The sequence below is a fragment of the Dermacentor variabilis genome, chromosome 8 (genome assembly GCF_050947875.1).
Source record: "Dermacentor variabilis isolate Ectoservices chromosome 8, ASM5094787v1, whole genome shotgun sequence".
NCBI lineage: Eukaryota > Metazoa > Arthropoda > Arachnida > Ixodida > Ixodidae > Dermacentor > Dermacentor variabilis.
The window spans coordinates 60,152,812-60,172,983 of NC_134575.1; the positions used below are offsets into that span (position 1 = coordinate 60,152,812).

General features: G+C 44.5%; 1 protein-coding gene across 4 annotated transcripts in view; it reads left to right on the top strand.

Annotated features, from left to right (window-relative positions):
- The window catches only part of LOC142590249 (small G protein signaling modulator 3 homolog), a 47,640-nt gene that overhangs the window by 17,521 nt on the left and 9,947 nt on the right, over positions 1-20,172 (top strand). For 2 of the 4 annotated variants that reach the window (XM_075702185.1, XM_075702184.1), the window contains exons 7-17: positions 55-250; positions 1,803-1,948; positions 3,099-3,326; positions 5,146-5,385; positions 10,374-10,529; positions 11,000-11,104; positions 11,839-11,897; positions 13,825-13,918; positions 15,783-15,853; positions 17,343-17,391; positions 18,894-18,979. In XM_075702185.1, the coding sequence (XP_075558300.1) occupies positions 55-250; positions 1,803-1,948; positions 3,099-3,326; positions 5,146-5,385; positions 10,374-10,529; positions 11,000-11,104; positions 11,839-11,897; positions 13,825-13,918; positions 15,783-15,853; positions 17,343-17,391; positions 18,894-18,979 (1,430 nt within the window). The remainder of the gene's footprint in view (positions 1-54; positions 251-1,802; positions 1,949-3,098; positions 3,327-5,145; positions 5,386-10,373; positions 10,530-10,999; positions 11,105-11,838; positions 11,898-13,824; positions 13,919-15,782; positions 15,854-17,342; positions 17,392-18,893; positions 18,980-20,172) is intronic. The other 2 variants (XM_075702187.1, XM_075702186.1) reach the window with 1 other exon arrangement.

Genomic DNA, 20,172 nt, shown 5'->3' on the forward strand with positions numbered 1-20,172 from the left:
TTACTCTCCCCTCTTGTTCTGCTATCTCATCAATCACTGTCTATGGCATGGCAGATAGCAGCAAGCCTGCTGCTGTTCCTGGAAGAAGAAGATGCCTTCTGGATGCTCTGCACCATTGTGGAGGACCTGCTGCCTGCCTCCTACTACTCGAGCACCCTAGCTGGTGTGCAGGCCGACCAGCGTGTGCTGAGGGCCCTGGTCACCGCCTGCCTGCCAGACCTCGACACCCTGCTCAAGGAACATGACATTGGTGGGTTGCAGGTCACCGTCTTATGCACAACATCCCCCGCACATGCGCTCCCCATGTTTTGTTAGATGTCTTCTTTAATGCAATTAGCATTCTTTGGACACCTGAAGCACTTCTTAGTCTGTTGGTGTCTGTCCAAGAAAAAATGTAGGCCAGTCTCGAAGCTACTGTAGTTTAAAAATGGGACCTGATTCCGGAGGTAGCACAGTATAATGGGCCTAACCTCTTTCATGGTGCTCTTCCGTGAAAACAAAACCCTTTAAAGTTCATTCGGTGCTGGGCAGAATCGAGCCCGCATCGCTGGGTTCTTCAAGCATAGCAGCTTGACCCTTTAGGGTGCCGTGCCACAAGTGCCCACAGGGAGAAAGGGATTCATTCTCAGCGTTCACAAACACTGGTGCGCCACGCATCTCCGAGACAACATGCTGAGACTTGGCAACAGCACTGCTAGATAGCGCAGTGTGTCCAGAGGAAAGCGCGAGAGAGGAGCCCGGCTGCAGTGCATACCTCATACGTACATGACACGTTTCAACAGTGTTAGTACGGTGTATCGCTACATTGCTTTACTGCTAATTGCATTAACATCTACATTAATCATGAGGTGGATTCTGCAGGATTCTTTATCGTTATCATTCGTGCCATCCATTGAATTGGTGTGCAGCCTTTGTCCTTGTCAAAAAAATCAAGAACGAAGCCACTAGGGGCATGAATTTTGTAGAGTCTTGGCTGGCATCCTGTCGTGACCGTATAGCTCCCAGCGCCAGAGAGAGACAGAAGGTTGGGACAAGGGTTTGCCTCCTGCTTCAGAGCTTTCGAGCAGTAGAATCCACGCAAACCACAGCTTTCGCCGTATTAAAACCCCTGTCATTCACCGCAGTACAGCGGAGAGCATTGTGCAATGTGCAGTGCGCGCCTGCAGCGCGCCAGTGCAGATGCTGCCACTCCACCTGCCGCATATGCACGTCACATCATTCGAATGCTCCTTACCAGCACAGCTGTCATTCTCACCCAATCAGTTGCACCGCCAAGGACATACCTCCATACACCATTGAAGGCCAAGTTGTCCTAATGATATTACGTACAAACCCCTGTCTGTACTGGCAGTATCAGAATTGGCCTACGTTATGCCTTTAATCGCATTGCCTCACAGCCTGTGTTACACACTTGGGTAGAAAGCTGAAAGCCTAATTTCAACCTGTATAGTGCTGTTGCGTTAATAATTCACTGCATACAGGGCCATAAAGAAGGGATGTGCAGGCTTGTGCCCAAGTTGTCTATGTTGTCTCTGTGACTGTGTTACTTGCATACAAATTCTTATCAAGCAGTACTGTAGAAAAATCCCAATGAGTAGCCCTAGGCAAAATAGCGATGGGTACCAATCTTTCTACATATTCAAGGGCCCAGCAACATCCGTCACTCATGAGGGGATAATGCCACACAAGCTGTTCTTTTCTTTTTCTTTTTCCTCCATACATATGGAAATGTTAGAGACTCTTGAGTTCTGTCCTTTCTCTCTTGAGTGTTTCCATTAACCAGGGTCTGAAAATGTACGCAGAGCTGTCGCTGATCACGCTGCACTGGTTCCTGACGCTCTTTGCGAGCGTGGTGCCCATGCGGGTGCTGCTGCGCATCTGGGACCTGCTCTTCTACGACGGTTCCATTGTCCTCTTCCAGATCCTCCTGGGGATGCTCAGCTCAAAGGTCAGGGCTCTGCTCGAGCGCATGTCGGTACTGTCCACTGCGAGCCTTTTCGCAACAGTTGCAGCGCCAACCTGAGAAGTGGGTCTGTAAATGTAGAATATGTAGCACAGCATGGCCGTAACACAACCTCCACAGTGCATCCAGATCAACTGCAGAGGTTGAGCATGCATGTCCTACTGTGCCAAGACTCGTTACACTCGGACCCATGATGGTCAGACTTGTGACACTTTGGCTTGCGGACACTCAGTTGATCGCTCCGTATCCCCAGCTGTCTGTAGACAAAGCATGTGCTTGCGACATGTTTTCTTCCAGGTTCCCACTAAGCCTGCTGTTGTTGCCAAGGGTGGTGGTCGCAGTGCATTTTTCTTGGACGTGCTGCATTATGTGCTAGAAAGGCCCATGTCGTGTCTTGTGCCATCTTGCGCTCTCTCTTCTTGCCTACCCAGCATGCGCACTGTGTCGACGGACACCTGTACCAGTTTTGCAGTTGCTGTGTGCCCTGACTGCGTGTCGTAAAATGCTGCTGTCGCAGTATCTGAGGCAGGCCACTAGGAGCTGCTTAAATGTGCAAATTATTTCACGACCATTCACAAGGCGTCACCTCCCTGCTTTGGTTTGTTATGGATGCCTTAACATCATGTGTCACAAAAGTGGACGGCAGCAAAGTTATTTCATTCCTGCAAGCAATTACCTTTTCTTTTTTTTACTGCAGTAAACTGCAGTAGACGTCGGACCAAAGGAAGGCAAGACAGATGGGACAAGCATTTTTCCCGTGCTTTTAACAAATTTTCGCCTGGGCCAAGACCTGAGCCAAAAGGTCAAATGGCTGTTCCACCACTGACATTATGACATGGATGAGTCTGCTTCCTCAGTAGCAGTTTTAGAGTGTGTTAGATCATTATGAGCTACTACTTGGCTCAGAAGATCGTTCCAATCCCAGGCAGTACACAGGAAGAATAATTGCAGCAACACAGTGGCTTGTGCACATGGCAAGACTGTTGAAGGACTAGCTGATGCTTTTGTTTCTGCCACAACTAGCCTTCCTGTCAATTCATGTATGGTTATAATTTGAGGCGTTACTGTTTGGCCTCAGCCACACTTGTCTGTACGTGAACAGTGTGCCACAACAAGCGCAAACTCCCCTGTGCAGGAGTCCGAGCTGCGCTCGCTCGAGAACTCGGCGCAGATCTTCAACGCGCTCTCGGACTTGCCAGGCTCTGTGCGCGATGCGGAGCAGCTGCTGGAGGTTAGCGAGTACGCGTCCCGTGACGTGACGGAGGCCGCGGTGGAAGCCCTGCGACGCAAGCACCTGGCTTACCTGATGGCCGACCAGGGGGCACACCTCAACCCTGAGCATGCAACGAACCTGCCGAAGCAGGTGGGTGCATGACACTGACCTGTGACAATGGCAAGGGCGATGGGAGCCTCAGTGTCATCATCATTAACATGTATTTTCACCTGTAAGAGCTCCAACTGTTATGTGATATACAATGAAAATGGTAAAAGAAAACGAAAAAACAACAACATTTTTTTCAAATAGAAAGAAGTCTTAGAAAATACGGTATGATAGACTAACAAATATGAAAACACAGCAGTTTTTCAACACTCATTTTATACTGTACTAGCATGACTAGTTCAATAAAAAGGAATACTATATAAAACAAGGAAATACAAGTTTCAGTTAGCAAAAAGAGTGTATAGTTGATAATCCTCTAAATTTTACAGCTTCATGATTAACTATGTGTAATTTGTTCTGGGAGGATGTTTCGTGCTTGAATGACAATAGCACCTCAGTGGCACAAAGGTCAATCAGACCAACACACGCATCACATCATAGTTAAGAAATTTCAGGCAACCACGTTTAGGTGGCACGGTCGACACCGAGAGGGCCTAGTGCAGAAAAATGTTGTCATCTAAGCAAACAAAATCCTATTGATTCCCTAGCAATGCTACATTATTGCAAAGAGCGCGAAGACCATGAAAATTCTAGACTCATTGTTGTTTCCTGCAAATGAGTTGTTTAATTGATAGCAGCCAACGGCATCACCACTATCATCAGACTGTTCTTGAGTGTCGTCACCTTGATTTTGTCATTGCCCGCCTATGCCATTTCACACTTGTAACAATTGCATCACGGGACAGAGGAGCTTGCCCTTCCTCACCAATTCGAATCCTCTCCCCCCCTCTCATATTATAAAGCAACTTACAGTTTGTGAGAGTTGGTAGAGAAGCAAATGGTGCAGATGGCACATTTTGTCTCTGGATTACAACACCATGCTTTTGCTTTAGTTTTCCCTCCTACCGGTCAGGTTCATTTTGTGTAACTGATATATTTCACATGACAGCATAGTCATGAGTGTTTCAATTTGCTCTAAATATGGGGCCAGTTACTGCAGCAACTAAACAACAGACACAGGAAGAAGGACAGACATGGACGGTATGCAGCATTCATGCCTGTCCTTCCTCTGTGACCGTCATTTAAGCACTATGGTGAGTGTGTCAAAACGACTACAGTCAAACCTGAATATAACAAATTCGGATATGAAAAATGATTAGATATAACAAAGTAAATCTGAAATGCTTCTCACTGATAGTGTATTACCATATAACACAGGTATTTTCGTGTCCGAAGCGACTTGTTACAGCGAGGTTCCGCTGAAAGACACATTCGACACAAAGAGGACACACACAAAAAGGAAGACACATTGATGACGACGAGGGCAGCACTTCCAACTGATGAATTTAAGGTGCAGACCCATGAACGATAGACAAAAACATGCATGCTCAGGCTAATCGCAATACTTGAGGCAACCAGCCGTCAAAAGCCGACAGATATAAAACAAGCACTGTGCCACTTACGCAGTTGCTGTTCTTCTTTCTTAGATAGTACGCTTCAGTTAACTCACTTGCCGCCTGATTGTTGCTTCTGCCAAGAATCTTATCTCATGGAAATGTGGTTCCCGCATACAGGCCTTGCAATGTGCAAGCAAATACACCACGCCGTTTTCCTCAAGATTTATGTCATGTTTAGGACGAGGAGCAGTTATCTCGAGGCTCTACAGTTGCCCAAGAGTATGTTTCACCTGTTGCACTTTGTATCCTGTAAATTAATCTATGAACAGTATTGTTGCATCTGAACTTCGTCGCTTCTACAAACTGAATCAGCATCAGTTGACCTTCCGCAATGTTTCATGCAGCATCTGACTCGCCGTCAGGTGAAGCGCTCCAAGTCGGTGCTGCAGCTGCTGCTGCAGGGAGAGGCGGGGGACTGCACGAATCCGTCGGAGGAGGACGTCCGGCACAAGAACGTGCGGCAGACGGAGATCCTTGTCGACCTCCGCGAGGCCATCTTGCAAGTGGCGCGACACTTCCAAGCACTTGACCCGAAGCTGCAGGTGGTCAGTGTCCCCCGCGCACTGAACCCGCTGTGTATCTTCGTATGTGTACACATCATTCACAGATCACTTATTTTAGTTACGTTGACGGCTTGACAGAATCTTGTCACGTTTTAATGACACTGAATACCCAGAAGCACTGCTAAATGTGTGAGCTAAAAGCCTATTGGCTGAGTTTGTGCACATAAAGACAAGCAGCACTTGAATCACAACGATAGCAGCAAGCATACTAGTTGTCAAATATTGAATCTAAACCCATAGTTTGAGTTAGACTGCTGTAAAGTAGAACCTCGTTCGTACATTTTCGAAAAAACAGAAGAAGAAACATACTAATCGGGAAAACGTACGATTCAAAGCCACTAAAAAATTTGGCAGACTCAACTGTAGTTGACATCTCCATAATTTGAAGTGTTGCGTGAAATGTCACAGCAAAAGACGCCGACGTGCGCCAATTTGGTGGGGCCCGAGTGGCCAGAGTTGCGTGTTGTAGTTATTGCAGTTTCGGCAAGCTTATGCTCGTGCTCCTCTAATTTGGTCTGAGTCAGTAGCGACTTCAGCAGGGGCATTTTGTCAGAGAGTTTCGATGTGCCCGCATGGCGAGAATTGTTGCGGCATGAGACGTCCACACGCATCGAGCTCGTGGGGCTCCAGCGACCTGAGACGGGTGTCATCGTTTTAAGACAGCGATGGAAAACTGCAACGAAATCAAGCTACTGGGCAACACCGCAATACAATGCCACGATTCTGCCAGAGCAAAAGGTGACGTTCACCTTACACTGCCTGCTGCAGGGGACGATGACACTTTTGGATTATTGCCTATTAAAAGTGTGCAGTACAGTTCTCATGGCACTTCGCTACATGCACTGTGAAACAGATAGTGGAAAATGCTTATTTATTTATTTATTTATTTATTTATTTATTTATTTATTTATTTATTTATTTATTTATTTATTTATTTCAGTATATCATAAAGGCCGTCTGTAAAAGGGTATTGGATAGGGGTATATGCAACATCATCAAAGGTAACATGTAACAGGTGACAACACACAAGGTAAAAAAAAAAAAGCGGAAAGCATTCGCACACTAAAAAAAAAATATTGTAAGGCCAACTTGTGTTAAAGTTTCATTTTATGCAATGCAGAACAATGCAATGGTTATACAATTGAAAACACTGAAATTTAGTGCCACGAAACAGTTTTTTAACTGTAAGTAAATATAAAGAGCCGAGAAATGAAAACAGGGAGAGTGATAAAAACAGTAGAGTTCTGTTGCAGTGTCAGATGGCACCTTATTCCACTTGGTTGTAGTGCGTGGTATCAAAGAGTGAGCGTATCGTGATGTGCGACAAAAAGTGCATTTTAGTTTGAAGGGGTGATCATAGTGAGGGAGTCTAGCGGAAGGGGCACGAAAAAAATTCTTCATGAAGCAACGGGTGGTGATAAAGTTTATGAAAGAGCGTTAAGCATGCTATTTTGCAACGAACTGACAAATTATCAAGTTCAGCAGGCTGTTTTAACTGTGTGACGCTAGCTGTTTGTGAATAGCCCAAAAAATTAATTTCGTAGCATGATTTTGCAGAGCTTCAATATCATTAATAAGGTACTCTTGTTCAGGGTCCCATAAGGCCGACGAGTACTCAATCTTTGGTCGAATTAATGTAGTGTATGCTAGTTTTCTAATGTGGGGTGAGGCGTGTGTTAGACTATGTTTGATGAGGCCTAGACAGCGGCTAGCAGATGCTAAAATGGTTTCAATGTGGCTTTTCCACGTAAGATCACTGCAGAACCAGAGCCCTAGGTACTTATAACTGGTGGCAAGCTCAACGTAAGACTCGTTTAATATGTAGTAAGTTTGAAGTTTAGTAGTTTGATTAGCAAAAGACAAATTTAGTCTTTGAGGGATTTAGTGACATTGACCAAGTATCGCGCCAAGCACTTACAGAGTTAAGGTCAATTTGAAGAGCCTCTTGATCAATCACAGAGGAAATTTACCGTAAATTACGCATTCGTCTGCAAAAAGTCTGATTCTGGATGAAACATTGTCTAGCAAATCGTTAATAAAGACAAGAAAGAGCAACGGCCCAAGCACGCTGCCTTGCGGTACACCTGACGTCACCTGGCCACATGAATAGTTGAGATTGTCTACTGATGTGAACTGCATCCTACAAGATAAGAAGTCTTCAATCCATGTGAGAACTAGAGGATCAATGTTATACCTTGCTAGCTTTGTTATAAGATGGTGGTGTGGAACACAGTCGAATGCCTTCGAATAATCAAGGAATATTGCGTCCATCTGAATACCAGCATCTATGGATGACTGCAGGTCATCAATAAAGCCAGCTAGCTGCATGGCGCACGAGTATCCTTTGCGGAATCCATGCTGATACTTAAAAATTGAGTTGTGCTCTTCCAAATATTTGATAACCTGTGAATGTATGAAGTGTTCCAATAACTTGCAGGTTGTACTTGTTAAGGATGTACAAAGGGTTGGTGGCGATAGTGTGAATGGCGATGTGCGATGACCCACGAGAAGATATGCTGGTGCCAGAATAGGAAACTGAGTGCGTGGCGGTATTTTCACGGGACGCGGGTGGGCGAATACTGCAGAGAAGCTGCCGTTGTGGTCGCCTACTGCTCTCGATCGTGCGTGCCTCACACCTTTTGTTGTTCACATTGTATCTAGCAGCCAGAAAACATATCGTATGATCGCAGTTTGCCAATATATTGAATGTTGTTGCCGAAAGATTGTGTTTTCCAGGAACATATTAACCAGTAGAAAAGAAGTGTAACTGTATGGGGTCATTTTTTGCATTCTCTGTCACGAACATTGGTGCCAGGAAATCATACGAAACCAGATCGTGTCAACGAGGTTCTATTATATATATACATGTATAACCTTACATGCCTGAGCAATCACTGGTGCTCACGCATATTCTAGAATCTACTACATTATATGCATCACACGCGCAATCCGGTTAGGCAAGTCTTTTTACTATAGAATTTGCAACCACAATTAAAAAATTTTGGTACAGTATGGGTGTCATGCACTGAACAACAACTTGATACAGCAGCAATGATCTGGTGTAAATGATTACTGGCAAAATGTAAAACAATGCATGGTAATATATTGTGCTGAGGTTCGAGTGGGCTGTCAACTTTACTTTCTTGTCCTGTTCGGTGTAACAAGTCAGTTCACCAAAGACACTTCACAAAGAATGTGAAGAAATATGGGAACCACGAGGCTCAGTTTATATTTAGCAATGAGTAAAAGAAGCCCACAGACAATGAACTTAAGGGAGGTGTGGGAGCAATCAAAGAGAAATAGAAGTGGAAGAAAAGACATCATCTCGCTGGTGGGAGCCATACCTACAGCCTCTGCATAACGCCTACGGTGCTCTACCAACGGAGCTACAGTGTTGGTTTTACCCCCGTCCACGTTCTTGACTCTACTTGTAGTAAACCTAGCCACCCTCGTTTCGTATGTCTAGTGCTGGAGTTTTAAAATGTGTAACCTTTATTTTTTGTGCAGCTCGAGTAGGGATCTTTCAGTTTTCAGACCCTCCCCTTTGTAAGATGCATAAGCTTAAATTAAGCTTAAAACAACAGTCTCCTTCTGCACTGAAACCCAACAGCATGACCCGTTGGGAACTATGTCTCAGGTACTTACGTACTTGAGCTTGAGGGCGCTGGTCTAGTGGACCACTTCATTCTCCCCTTAGTTCATCACCACCATATTTTCTTGTTCATCAGCAAATGGCAGCGACGAATTTAACTGTCACCCCACACTTCATTTGTCAAAGTTGCGTCAGGCAGCAGGCCACTTCACATTGTACAGCATCCTGTAGGTTACATACATTGGGGTAGGTTCAGGCAAGGGTGATGGTTGCCTGGGGCTTCTATTGTGCAGAGGGGTAGGCTGTGGATAATACTCGCACAGTCACATGCACAGTGCAGAAGAGTTCTGCAGGCTGCCTGTTTGAAACTGCTGAACACTCTTTGTTGTCGAGACATTTCATTGTTCAACGTGTGCCCCACGGTCAGCAGTGACAACAGTGACCTGGCTCCTGTGAACTCAGGCGAGTGCCGGTGACCTCACCGCTTGGCCACTTAACACTGCCGTCAGAATTGCCAGTTGCACCGGTCGTGGAGGATTTGTTTTGCCTTGTTAGCCCAGTGACTGGTGACAAACTGTGGTCAGCGAGACTTTGCAAAGGCTTGGCTGGTGGTTAATGCATCCTATAAACACTTGATGCTTAAAAGCAAATAAAATGCCAGGTTTTGTTTTCTTTTGCATATAGAGAGAGGTTCTCTCAAGCTGCCTTTATGCATATGGCTTAGGCTTGATGGCCAACTCCCTACTGCTCACCTTGTACGGACGCACTTCAGCTGTACCAGGACAAGCAGAAACACAACACACTGTTGAATAACAAGTGCAATAACTTGCTAGTAACCAGAGGATTCACTTGGAAGCAGGCTAGTTACGACCGAGACGTTTGCTGGGCTTGTGCGGCGAGCAAAGGCAGGGTGCAACAAAAGATAGGAACGAGATATTTACCTGGGGTCCTTCCTTCATCGCGACTCGCAGTCTTCTGTTCTCCAGCATTGGCCAGATGCACCTGTTTCGACCCCCCTGCTTTGCTCTTTGCTTGGTTCAACGGGCGGGGCACTGTGGCCACGTGACAGTCTACATTTGCAATCGATTTCGCCATGCCACCGCAGGGAAAGCTGTCTAGCTCCCCGCACGTGAAGAGAGGAAGGAGGCGTCTGCTCTTCTCACTTCTATGGCGCACATAGGAACCACGAATTAAATATGGACCTTCATAATTGTGGTCCATTCATAATTCATCGCACTGTGGTGTTTCAAGGGATTGGGAATCAAATGGGGTGTTATTGCTGGTGCAAATTAAATAGGAATGCTAGTTTTTCTTTTCCTCTTTTCCCTGATCCGTACCTGCTTCGTCCTAGCATACCTGTGCAGAGTTGACGGGAAATTGCGCTAGGGGGTGCTGCAGCTGTGCTTGTGTGGTGCAGACGCTGAACTCCGACTACTCCATGGAAAGCCACGCACGCGACCATGAGAACTTTGCCAACGTGTCCCGGTCGCGCCATCGGCGTGCAAAGGCCCTGCTCAACTTCGAGCGGCACGACGATGACGAGCTGGGGTTCCGCAAGAACGACATCATCACGGTCAGTGCGCACACTGTCCCTGCCGCACTGTCTTCAAGCTCGCCAATCGAGTGGCTAAGTTATGTGCTCGTTGATGCATTTTTCTAAATCTTTTTCTTTTTTAGCCTAATCATCATTATCAAGCTGTGTATGTCCACTGCAGGAGGAAAGCCTCTCCCACTAATCTCCATTTAAGCATGTGCTGTGTCACCTCCATTCTGATTTTCTGCTTTCATGCTGCAGCCTAACTTTTTCTCTCCCTCAATTATAATCTGGGTAGGCAATTTTTTCTGCCTATTGTATAATATTTTAAACTGTGTGTGTTTGCATGTGTGTGTTGGCATGAGTGTATGTGGGTTGGGAGGGGGAGGGGGGTCCATTTGCACATCAAACCATTGTTTTCTCCCTCTAGAACTGCGTGTTGAGAAAAAATGCTGTGCCTTAGAGCAGTGGTGGTCATCTCGCAAATTGTGTGCCGTTTACTTGCCCAGATCATCAGTCAAAAGGACGAGCACTGCTGGATCGGAGAGCTGAACGGCCTGCGAGGGTGGTTCCCGGCAAAGTTTGTGGAACTCCTGGATGAACGCAGCAAGCAGGCAAGTAGTCGAATTGAACTTCACCAGAGTTATTCGTGAGCCATACACGAAGGCAGCAGCTGCAATTAGTGACCTTGTTGTGAATTGTACTACTGTGGCAAGATGAAGTGCAAACACTTCAAGACTCACTAGAACTTCTTTTCTTCAGTTATGCTTTCACCGTTTTACATGAAGTCGGCACAATTTCAGCGTATAAGGTTACGCCACTTTTCGCAACAAAATACGAAGTAGTGCAGAACCACATTTTCAAGTTATTACACTTGTAAGAGGTGTATTAGTACTTTATAAACTTGTTCATACTTTATCTGTCCAGAGTAAAATTGTTGCTGCTTTGTGAATGAACAGACCACATGGAGCACTTGCAAGCGCGAAGTCGCTAGCAAAATTGCAACATGTGAAACAGGCTTTAAGACACACCACCAGATGACACCGCCCTCACACACTGGCCTAACGGAGGAACAGAACGTCGGGTCACGGTCCCTCAGTGAATTTCACTGCAATTCTACTAACTTTCTTTTAGTGCCACCATAGTACACTTAACCAATACAGAACCATCAATAAATCGACACTCATAGCCACATACACAAAAATGTGTAATTGCTCCTGTATCATCACTGAAACTGTGGAACAATAGCTGTCTGCTGTCTATGACGTGTAGCTACTGCAGTTCTATAACATTTTTGCTCACATGCTCAGAGTTCCTTTCTTTCTTTCTTCTCTTTTTGATGATTCAGTACTCCAGTGCGGGGGATGACTCGGTGACAGAAGCCGTCACAGACCTGGTGCGAGGAACGTAAGTGCAGCTGACTAGGAGCTCACTCTTTAGCCATGTTCGCTAACTTACGGCTGAAAGCACCATTTCCTATATTAAACAACACGGCTTTGGGCAAGTTGGTGATCTTCAGAAGTGAATGTCTTGTGCACAGAAGGAGCACCACAAAGAGCGCTTCACTATTGTCCATCTTAATTTTTGTGTAGTCCTTTCAGTGCGCAACGTGGTCAATTCTGATTACCATGCCAGCAGATGCGACTTCTTAGTACAGTAGAATTCCGTTAATTCGACTCCTGCTAATTCAATCGTGAGTCTTGGCCAGCACCTATACATTTCTATGGGCCTAAACTTTCGTTATTTAGATGCTAAAATTGGCATTCGTTGAATAATTCAAACTTAACTCTTCAGAACACACACGCCTCACCCCAATAAGGACCCAGTAGGGACCCTTTTAATGGCAGTGTCTGTCTTGGTGGAGTGTAGGGGACAGTGAATGTGCCAACAAACATTATACCCTGCCGAAAACACCTATTTTTGTCCAGTCATGTTAAGATTTTCAAGCAAAAGCACTAGTTCATTCAATGATTACAGTATTACGCCTGCCTTGTTGTTTTGCTTTTTTTTTCCAAGAAAATCGGTCCAAAAATTGCCTGCACAGTGCTGTTGGATACGAAACTAAACTGCGCTTGAGGCGTTCGCAACAGCTTGTCGTCAGCGCCAGCATTGTCAGCGTCATTTGCATTTCCATCGCGACAGGAGCAGTTCTTGCGTAGTGTGATGACAACTTGCCACTTTCAACGTTCGATTAGGAAAACTCATTCAAAAAATACATTATTTTACAGTGGAAACAAGTTGTGTCACATGTTTCTGGGATTTTGAAGAATTGCATGCAACACGGGGTGAACTAGCGAAGTGATTGGGCATAGGCCACCACCCTTTCTTCAGTTGTTGCAAAGTCGTTAAATAAATTAAGAGTATTGAACCCGCAATGGACCGTATGGAGCACATGTTATGTTTCATAGACATCCATAAAGTTCTGCCTGAGGGTTATGACCATGCACATTAGGTGTAAATAAATTTCTGTTCTTTGAAGGTTAGAGTTCGCTCGTTTCATCTTTTTCTTCTTGCCAAAATTGAAGGCGGGCTACATTGTTCTTGCCAGAAAAGTCGGGTGCGCATTATTTTACTTTGCTTGGGAGCTAAATTGTCATTTCTGCATTAGTTTTATATTTTAAACTTATAAAAAGTGGGTACGCGTCTGATTCGGGCAGTGGTTTAAAATCGGGCAAATACTGCTAAATGAATGAATAGTGTGTTTCAGCATTGTTTTGGCTTTTGTTTAATTTGACCCACAAAATAATTAGGCCAATTTCGGCAGTCTCGTCAGGGTCGAATTTACGGTAGCCGACTGTTCTGTGTTCTTCCCTGATGTTTGGTGCTTTGCTAAGCACAACGTATAAGAGAGGGTATGACTAAAGACATAGAAGCAGCCTGCTCAGGTTCATGGGTTTGGATCAGTAGCTCAATGAGGATGCATGTATAACATTCTTTCATACTAGGCTGTGTATGTTTTGCTCTATGGAAAGTGCTCCTGTGCTTTCGCAAAACCTTCAATGGAAAGCTGACGTTCACATCACTTGTGACACGTACTCGTTACAATGTTAATTGTGCAGTTTGGGAAACAAAATCATTTTAGCACATACACGAGGCCGCGAGCACAAAGAAAGGGAGATCCAAAGGCCTCATTCTTTCGTTTTAGTCACTTTACCATAGTCATGAAACATTAGGGAAGGCATTGCTGCACAGATAAAAAATATTGCGAACCAGTGTTGGGCCAATGTTTTGTTACGATGCTGCAGTGTAGCCATGTTTTCAAATCTTGGCTGACAACTTCACATTTCTCAAGGGTCTCAGGATTGCATTTCTTTTTCTTACATGTGCACCACAGGCTGTGTCCTACATTGAAAGCAGTTCTGGAATACGGAATGAAGCGGTCCAGTCTTCTTGGAGGGACCTGCCACCCATGGCTGTTCATCGAGGAGGTGAGTGTGTGTAATCGCAGCCCTTGTTGGTGGGTGTGGATAAAACTCATGTGTTTAGCTTGGTGAATAAACTTGTCATGTCGCCAGACAACGTTCTCGGGAACACTTAGAAGGGAAAAATTGCCACCCAACCAACTGTAGCATGAAGCTAGAAAGAGAACCTGTCCAAATTTGCCAGAAAGAAATCTTCGTATAGTTGAAGAAAAATTCATCCTAGTTTGTAGATCAAACCCGAGACCAATGCCTTCTAGAAACCTATACGAGTTTCCTTTGTAGCTTGATAACTATTCTCAGGTGGATGACAGCCTTTCCCTTTCGATGTTGCGCTGTTGTAAACACAATGGCTGTTAGCCAGATCTGATAGGGCGTCATGACTAAGCGGTACCTCTGACAGGATTGAAAGCAAAATTTCCTGACTGATAAGGCAGTGGTGCCATCTACTGCGTAAGCAGGATACCACTGCCCCAATACTATGGCTTCTGAGATTAGTTCGTGCAACGGATAAATCTATGAGGCCATACCAATACCAAAGTTTAGTGCAGTGATAGGCTGAGAAATGCAGGCATCGCTCCACATTGGCTCACTGGCTTGTCTTTGGCCACACAGTCAAACCTGCTTATAAAAATGTTGCATCCAACACGAAACTGACTTTGTTAAATCTGATATTCATTACAATCATATATTTGTTACATGCTGACATCAGCAAAAAAAGCATTTAATATTTACTTGATCATATTGGATAGTTTATTACATCCATGCTCGTTGTGCTGGTGGTTCGACTAGTAAGAATGACGAAAAGGAGGAGAACGCTGTGAAGGGGTGACAGGAAAAGCATTTGATTGTGGATAACTCCACTCTTAAGAGGTGTGTTCAAACACTTGTCAAAAAAGTTTGTACAGTGATACTCTCTAATACCAGGCAGATTCCACATCGTTCTTGAAAGGTGTTGCTCCCACATCCTATTGCAAGAAAGCTTCATAGCACATAGGAGCCACAAAGAAACATTATTTTCTCGTGCATGGAGGTTACAGACGGGTCTCCTTCTTGGCGTGATATCTCTCCGTGGCACTTAATATGACTCTATTCTCAGGCATCAAAGATATTTCTATTTTTTCATAACTTCCAGGTACTAGTGGTAACTTATCCAAGCAATTTTGCGTGTCCACCAACGTTAGACTGAGCTGCTGAATGCTTGTGGCCATGCAGCCGCCTTGTCCTTTTATTTTCTGTCAAGAACTGCTTGACATAATGAAATGTCAAATGTACTCTCAGTTCGTTGCACCTCGCAGCTCAGCTCGCATAACTGAACTCTAGCGTCAAAGCGGGATGCATAGATTGCTGCACAATAACTGCGGAATACCCAGCTGGTGTAGCTTTATACGATGGATGGCAAAGAGAACCGTGGTAGACAGAAGAATGTTTGATTGATTTTTGTTGCCCCAATAGATATCCTCAAGTGAATGAGATTTGGAGCAGAAGCAACTTTCCTCAAATTGATATGTTTGCGAGTTGCAAAGGTCGATAAATATAATGTGTTCATACAAGCTCCTAAAGCTTTCGCTTAATAGTGTTGGACTTGTGTGCATTGCATAAAACACATTTTACATTCCAAATCTAATTAGAACAATGAAGTAAATGCACAGACTTGTAGGGTGCATGTTTCAAGAAGCACGGCAGCTAGAACGCCTGAGCCGCCAAATTCTGAGAATGGGTTTTAGAGCGTCATTTTTCTTTCATTGGGCATCTATTTATTGGCAATGAATCACATGGCCAACAAGTGGGTTATGGGCACGGCCTCTCTCGATCACTACCACGCTTTGGTGGGATACTGGCGTCACATTCTCCTCATTCCGTCCTTGCCAAGGTTGCCAACAAGGAGGTGGAGAAGGACTTCAACTCCGTCTACTCTCGACTGGTTCTCTGCAAGACCTACAGGTGAGGCGTTTGCTTTGTGGTTGGGCTCGAGCAAAGATTTCTGCATAAATATTCAGCGATGGCCTCAAAGCGCCACGAGGGATGCTGCAGTGGGGTGCTCTGGATTGTTCTCAAACATGCGAGGTTCTTTGACATGCACCTGAATTGAAGTACACAAGTGTTGTACCTCCACCATAGTGTGGCCACTAGTAGTTGAACTCGTGATCTTGTGCTCGGGACCTGAACGCCCTAGCCACTAAGCCACCACGGCAGGTGACTACATTTCTGTTGAATGGCAATGCCTTGACTGCCACGGTCCCTCGTTGATAAAGCGGCCTGTCGTTTGTTTTGAAAGCTAGCTTTTGAAAGTTAGCTTAGAGAAAGCAACTTTATTTCTGCGTGATATTTAGTTCGAGTTGTCGCGGTTGAAGTCCAGCTGGGTTCTACGTCGTGGGGCTCAGTCTATTTTTATGGAGTCACTAATATCTTTTATGTGCTCCACCAGCAGTTGTCATAGCATTGGGAGTAGGTCCTGCGGTGCAGTGGTCCAGCGCTTTCAAGTGTGAGGAACGCATGGTGAGATGTTTGAGCAAGCACGGTGTGCCAAAGGGAGGTGGCAGCATAAATTTGGCTACAGTTGATGCCAGCTTGTAGCAAGGCTTTGATTTACGCCAGAACGTTTGCTCCAACTAACCGAACTGCAGAAGTGTGCGTATTTCGACCTCTTCAGTACCAGCACGGCGTGTGTAGGGGTGGTCATCACAGGGGGGCTAAACCTTTTTTTTGCTGTGCTGCTACCCTGTGTACCAGAAGTACATGTCGCTGGGCTGGTCAGTTCATATTGCTGTGTGCACCATAAATACGATCGCTTGGCACAAACAAGGAAGGACGGGAACAAGGGGAGCGCCAACTTCCAGCTGTTTATTCTATATTGTATACCATTCGATATATACACGCAAGTGAATGCACAACATCCCAGTCACAGCCAGCTGTCAAATATATATATCTCTGCATGCAAAAGTGAACCTGATGTGTCGCTAGTACAAGATGAACCTCGCTCTTTAATATGAAATGACTCTAACAATTCACCTATCCTTCCTTGTTTGCGCCAAGCAATCATATTTATGGTCTACTCAGCAATAATCTGTGCACCCCCTACATTAGAGGCATTGACACTGATAAGAAACAGTCTGAGCTTAACATAAATTAGAGACGCCTTCAAAATAAAGTTAGTCATGGTCGGACTGCAAATTATGATTACAGTGATAAGAGCAAGCCTCGAGAGTGATTAATGCTGCTGGAGCATGACTTTTTATCTTGTAGGCGTGTTTCAAGTGTAATCTTGCAAGCTTTGCTAACATGTTGTTCAGGAGCGAGCCAGGTTCTTATTGGTAGTTGTATCACCAGTTGTCCTAGCCTGAAAATTTGTAGTTGTTCCTGGAAACAGCTAAACTTTGGAAAAGAATTGAATGCAATAGGTCTGTCATCCGTACGTATTGAACTCGTGCAGGTTGGATGAAGATGGCAAAGTGCTCACGCCGGAGGAAGTGCTGTACAGGGTGAGTACGACAAGTGCTGCATGAAATTGACCTTGGATGAGTTCAGAATTAAGCGTGATAATGCAAGCGTAGAGGTCATCATGTGGACAGCGTTTGGGCATCACTTCTGTGCATTGTATATGGTTCAAAGGTCTGTTGGCTAGACTATGTTGTAAACTAATATTAGGTAAACATTCACCGGCTTTCCAGAATGAACTAAATGAACTCAAGGCACCAATGCCATAAAATCAACACCACGTAGCGTTGGTAGCAGAACATTAGTGCTGTCCAGTCATAGTTGTCATAAACTAAACCGAAAAGATTTTGCGCTGCATCATTGTCATGGAGGGAACACAAGTATTAGGGCATGCGAGAGCGGTGGCGACTGAAATCCATATTTTGCTTCAGAGCATACCTTCGAAGGGAAACAGGACCGAGGCTATTGACTTGCGTTTATGGATGCTACCCTTGTTATTAACCCCTTGAAGGTCAATCTTTTTATTTTTCATTTAAAATGTTCAGTGACCTATTTATTAAGAAATGTACCACAAATTTTTTTTAGCGTTCCCATAAAGTGACAAAAAAATATTTTACATAGGTAAGTGTGTATTCTTTATTCATGAATACAGATGGGCTTGCATAAATACTTACGATAAGAAGAAAAGAAGTAGACACACTGGAACATATATTTCAATTCGGCAGTTGGGCTGAATCGAAATATACCGTATGTTCATATATCAAAATATATGTTCCGCACCAAAGTAACTGCCTCTTGACTCACTTGCAGAAGAGCAACCAGCACACAAGTAAATTCGATGGTTGTGTGCCCGTCACTAAAACCAAAGGAGTGAGAAACTTCTAGTAATTGTTCGTTCCATCGCCAACGTGGGGCAATCAGTTTTTGCGAGTCTCCAGAAAAGAAACATAGGCATACCTGGCAGCATCATTCATATACGGCAGCATCACTTGTATGTACCCGTGCCCACCCGTGAAGAGATGGGCATATAAATGGTGCCGTAAATATGCGGCATTGACCATTTGGGACTTGTTCACGGCACTGTATATTTACATCTTTGACCCTCCAAGGCTTAAAACAACTCCCATTTGCGACAGCATGATGTGGCCAGATAGCTCGTCTTTCGAAAGCTACGCTGAGCGCAAGTATAGAACATTTGTTTTGATTAACCAATTTCAATCTGTTTTTGGTTTAATGTTTCTGTTTTTAGAGCATTACTTTAATGCAATCTCACTAACACATTTAAACATTTGTGCTACCAATGCTAAGTCTTAGATCATAAGCAAGTTATGCTTTAAAAAAAAAAGTAAACGCAACAGCAGGCGAGTTATGCTTTGCAACAACAAAAAAAATGTTTTGTGACACTTGCTTCACTTTGATTTTTCTTCTTGTGAGCTGACCAGCCCAAATGTAATGGTGTGGCCGTGGGGATAAACAGTGCTGCTTGTTCGTGATGTCCATGTGTGGCATGAAGCAATAAAACCTGTGCCCCCATGTCCCTTTTCAGTCAGTTCAGGCCGTGAACATGTCACATGACCAGGCACACGCACAGATGGATGTCAAGCTGCGCTCCCTGGTCTGCATTGGCTTGAAGTGAGTGTGCTTGCTTACCTATCTTTAATGTAACATGCATAAGCACAGTTAAAGAAATAACTGCACAGGGTTGTCCAAATGAAAGTTTGAGTGCTACATAAAGTAGCAATAGTTTACTCAGTAAGAAGAACAATGACAATGACAGCAGAAATGACAGTAAAGATGACAGTGACGAGGTTGTCACATTTCTGTGATCATGAAAGCACATCTACAGCAATGATAATGATTATTGTAAAAGATACCCACCATGGTGGCGCAGTGGCTTTGGCGCTACGCTGCTAAGCCTGAGGGTGCGGGATCGAATCCCAGCCATGGTGGCCACATTTCAATGGGGGCGTAATGCAAAACAACCCATGTACCGTGCATTTGATGCACATTAAAAAACCCCAGGTGGCCCAGATTAACCCAGAGTACAGCAGGCCTCGTAATCATATTGTGGTTTTGCCACGTAAAGCCCCAGAATATAACTTTAATTTAATGATGACCAAAGTTGGCATCTCTGCAGCGCACAAGTTTATGCCCAAGTTGTCGGGTAGCAATAAACTTCACTTGCTGTACAAAGTAAGTCCCCTTCAGGCTCCAATTAATTCTGTCCATTGCAAATTTATTTGGCACCATATTTCTTACACCTTCAGAATCATGAGAAGCCTACAGCTGCAGCACGAAATTGGAACCCTCAATTCTTCAGTGAGCTTTCTTTAAGCTTACAGAATGTGTGCTCCACACGAATAGTTTCTACAGAAACATCATAAATGAGAACATCAGCTATTTCCCATCCAGCATACTTGGCAATAACCTCTTATTCAGCTATTTGAAAGATATGCCTGATGAAAAAAAGCGTTTTGAAAGAATGAAAGAAGTGAATGCGCTGCATGACAACACAATGACACCGAAAGCAAACATCCTTTCAACTGGTTTTACTAAAAAATCACATTATTCAAGCTTACAGCACAGGTCCAGTCAGTAACGTCTCAGTATGCAACATGTTTTGAGTATCGTTATCTTCATCACTGCTTTTGCTCTTGATGCCCTACCGTCGCGTGCACCATTGCACACACGGTGCCTGAATGGGATGAGATCCGTAAATTCCAAATATTGCACAGATCTCTCTCTATGTTTCTTTGACAAAGGGTGAGCTTCGTCGCTTTAGTGGACCTTTACCATCTACGCCTAATTGCACTCGTACGGTCCAA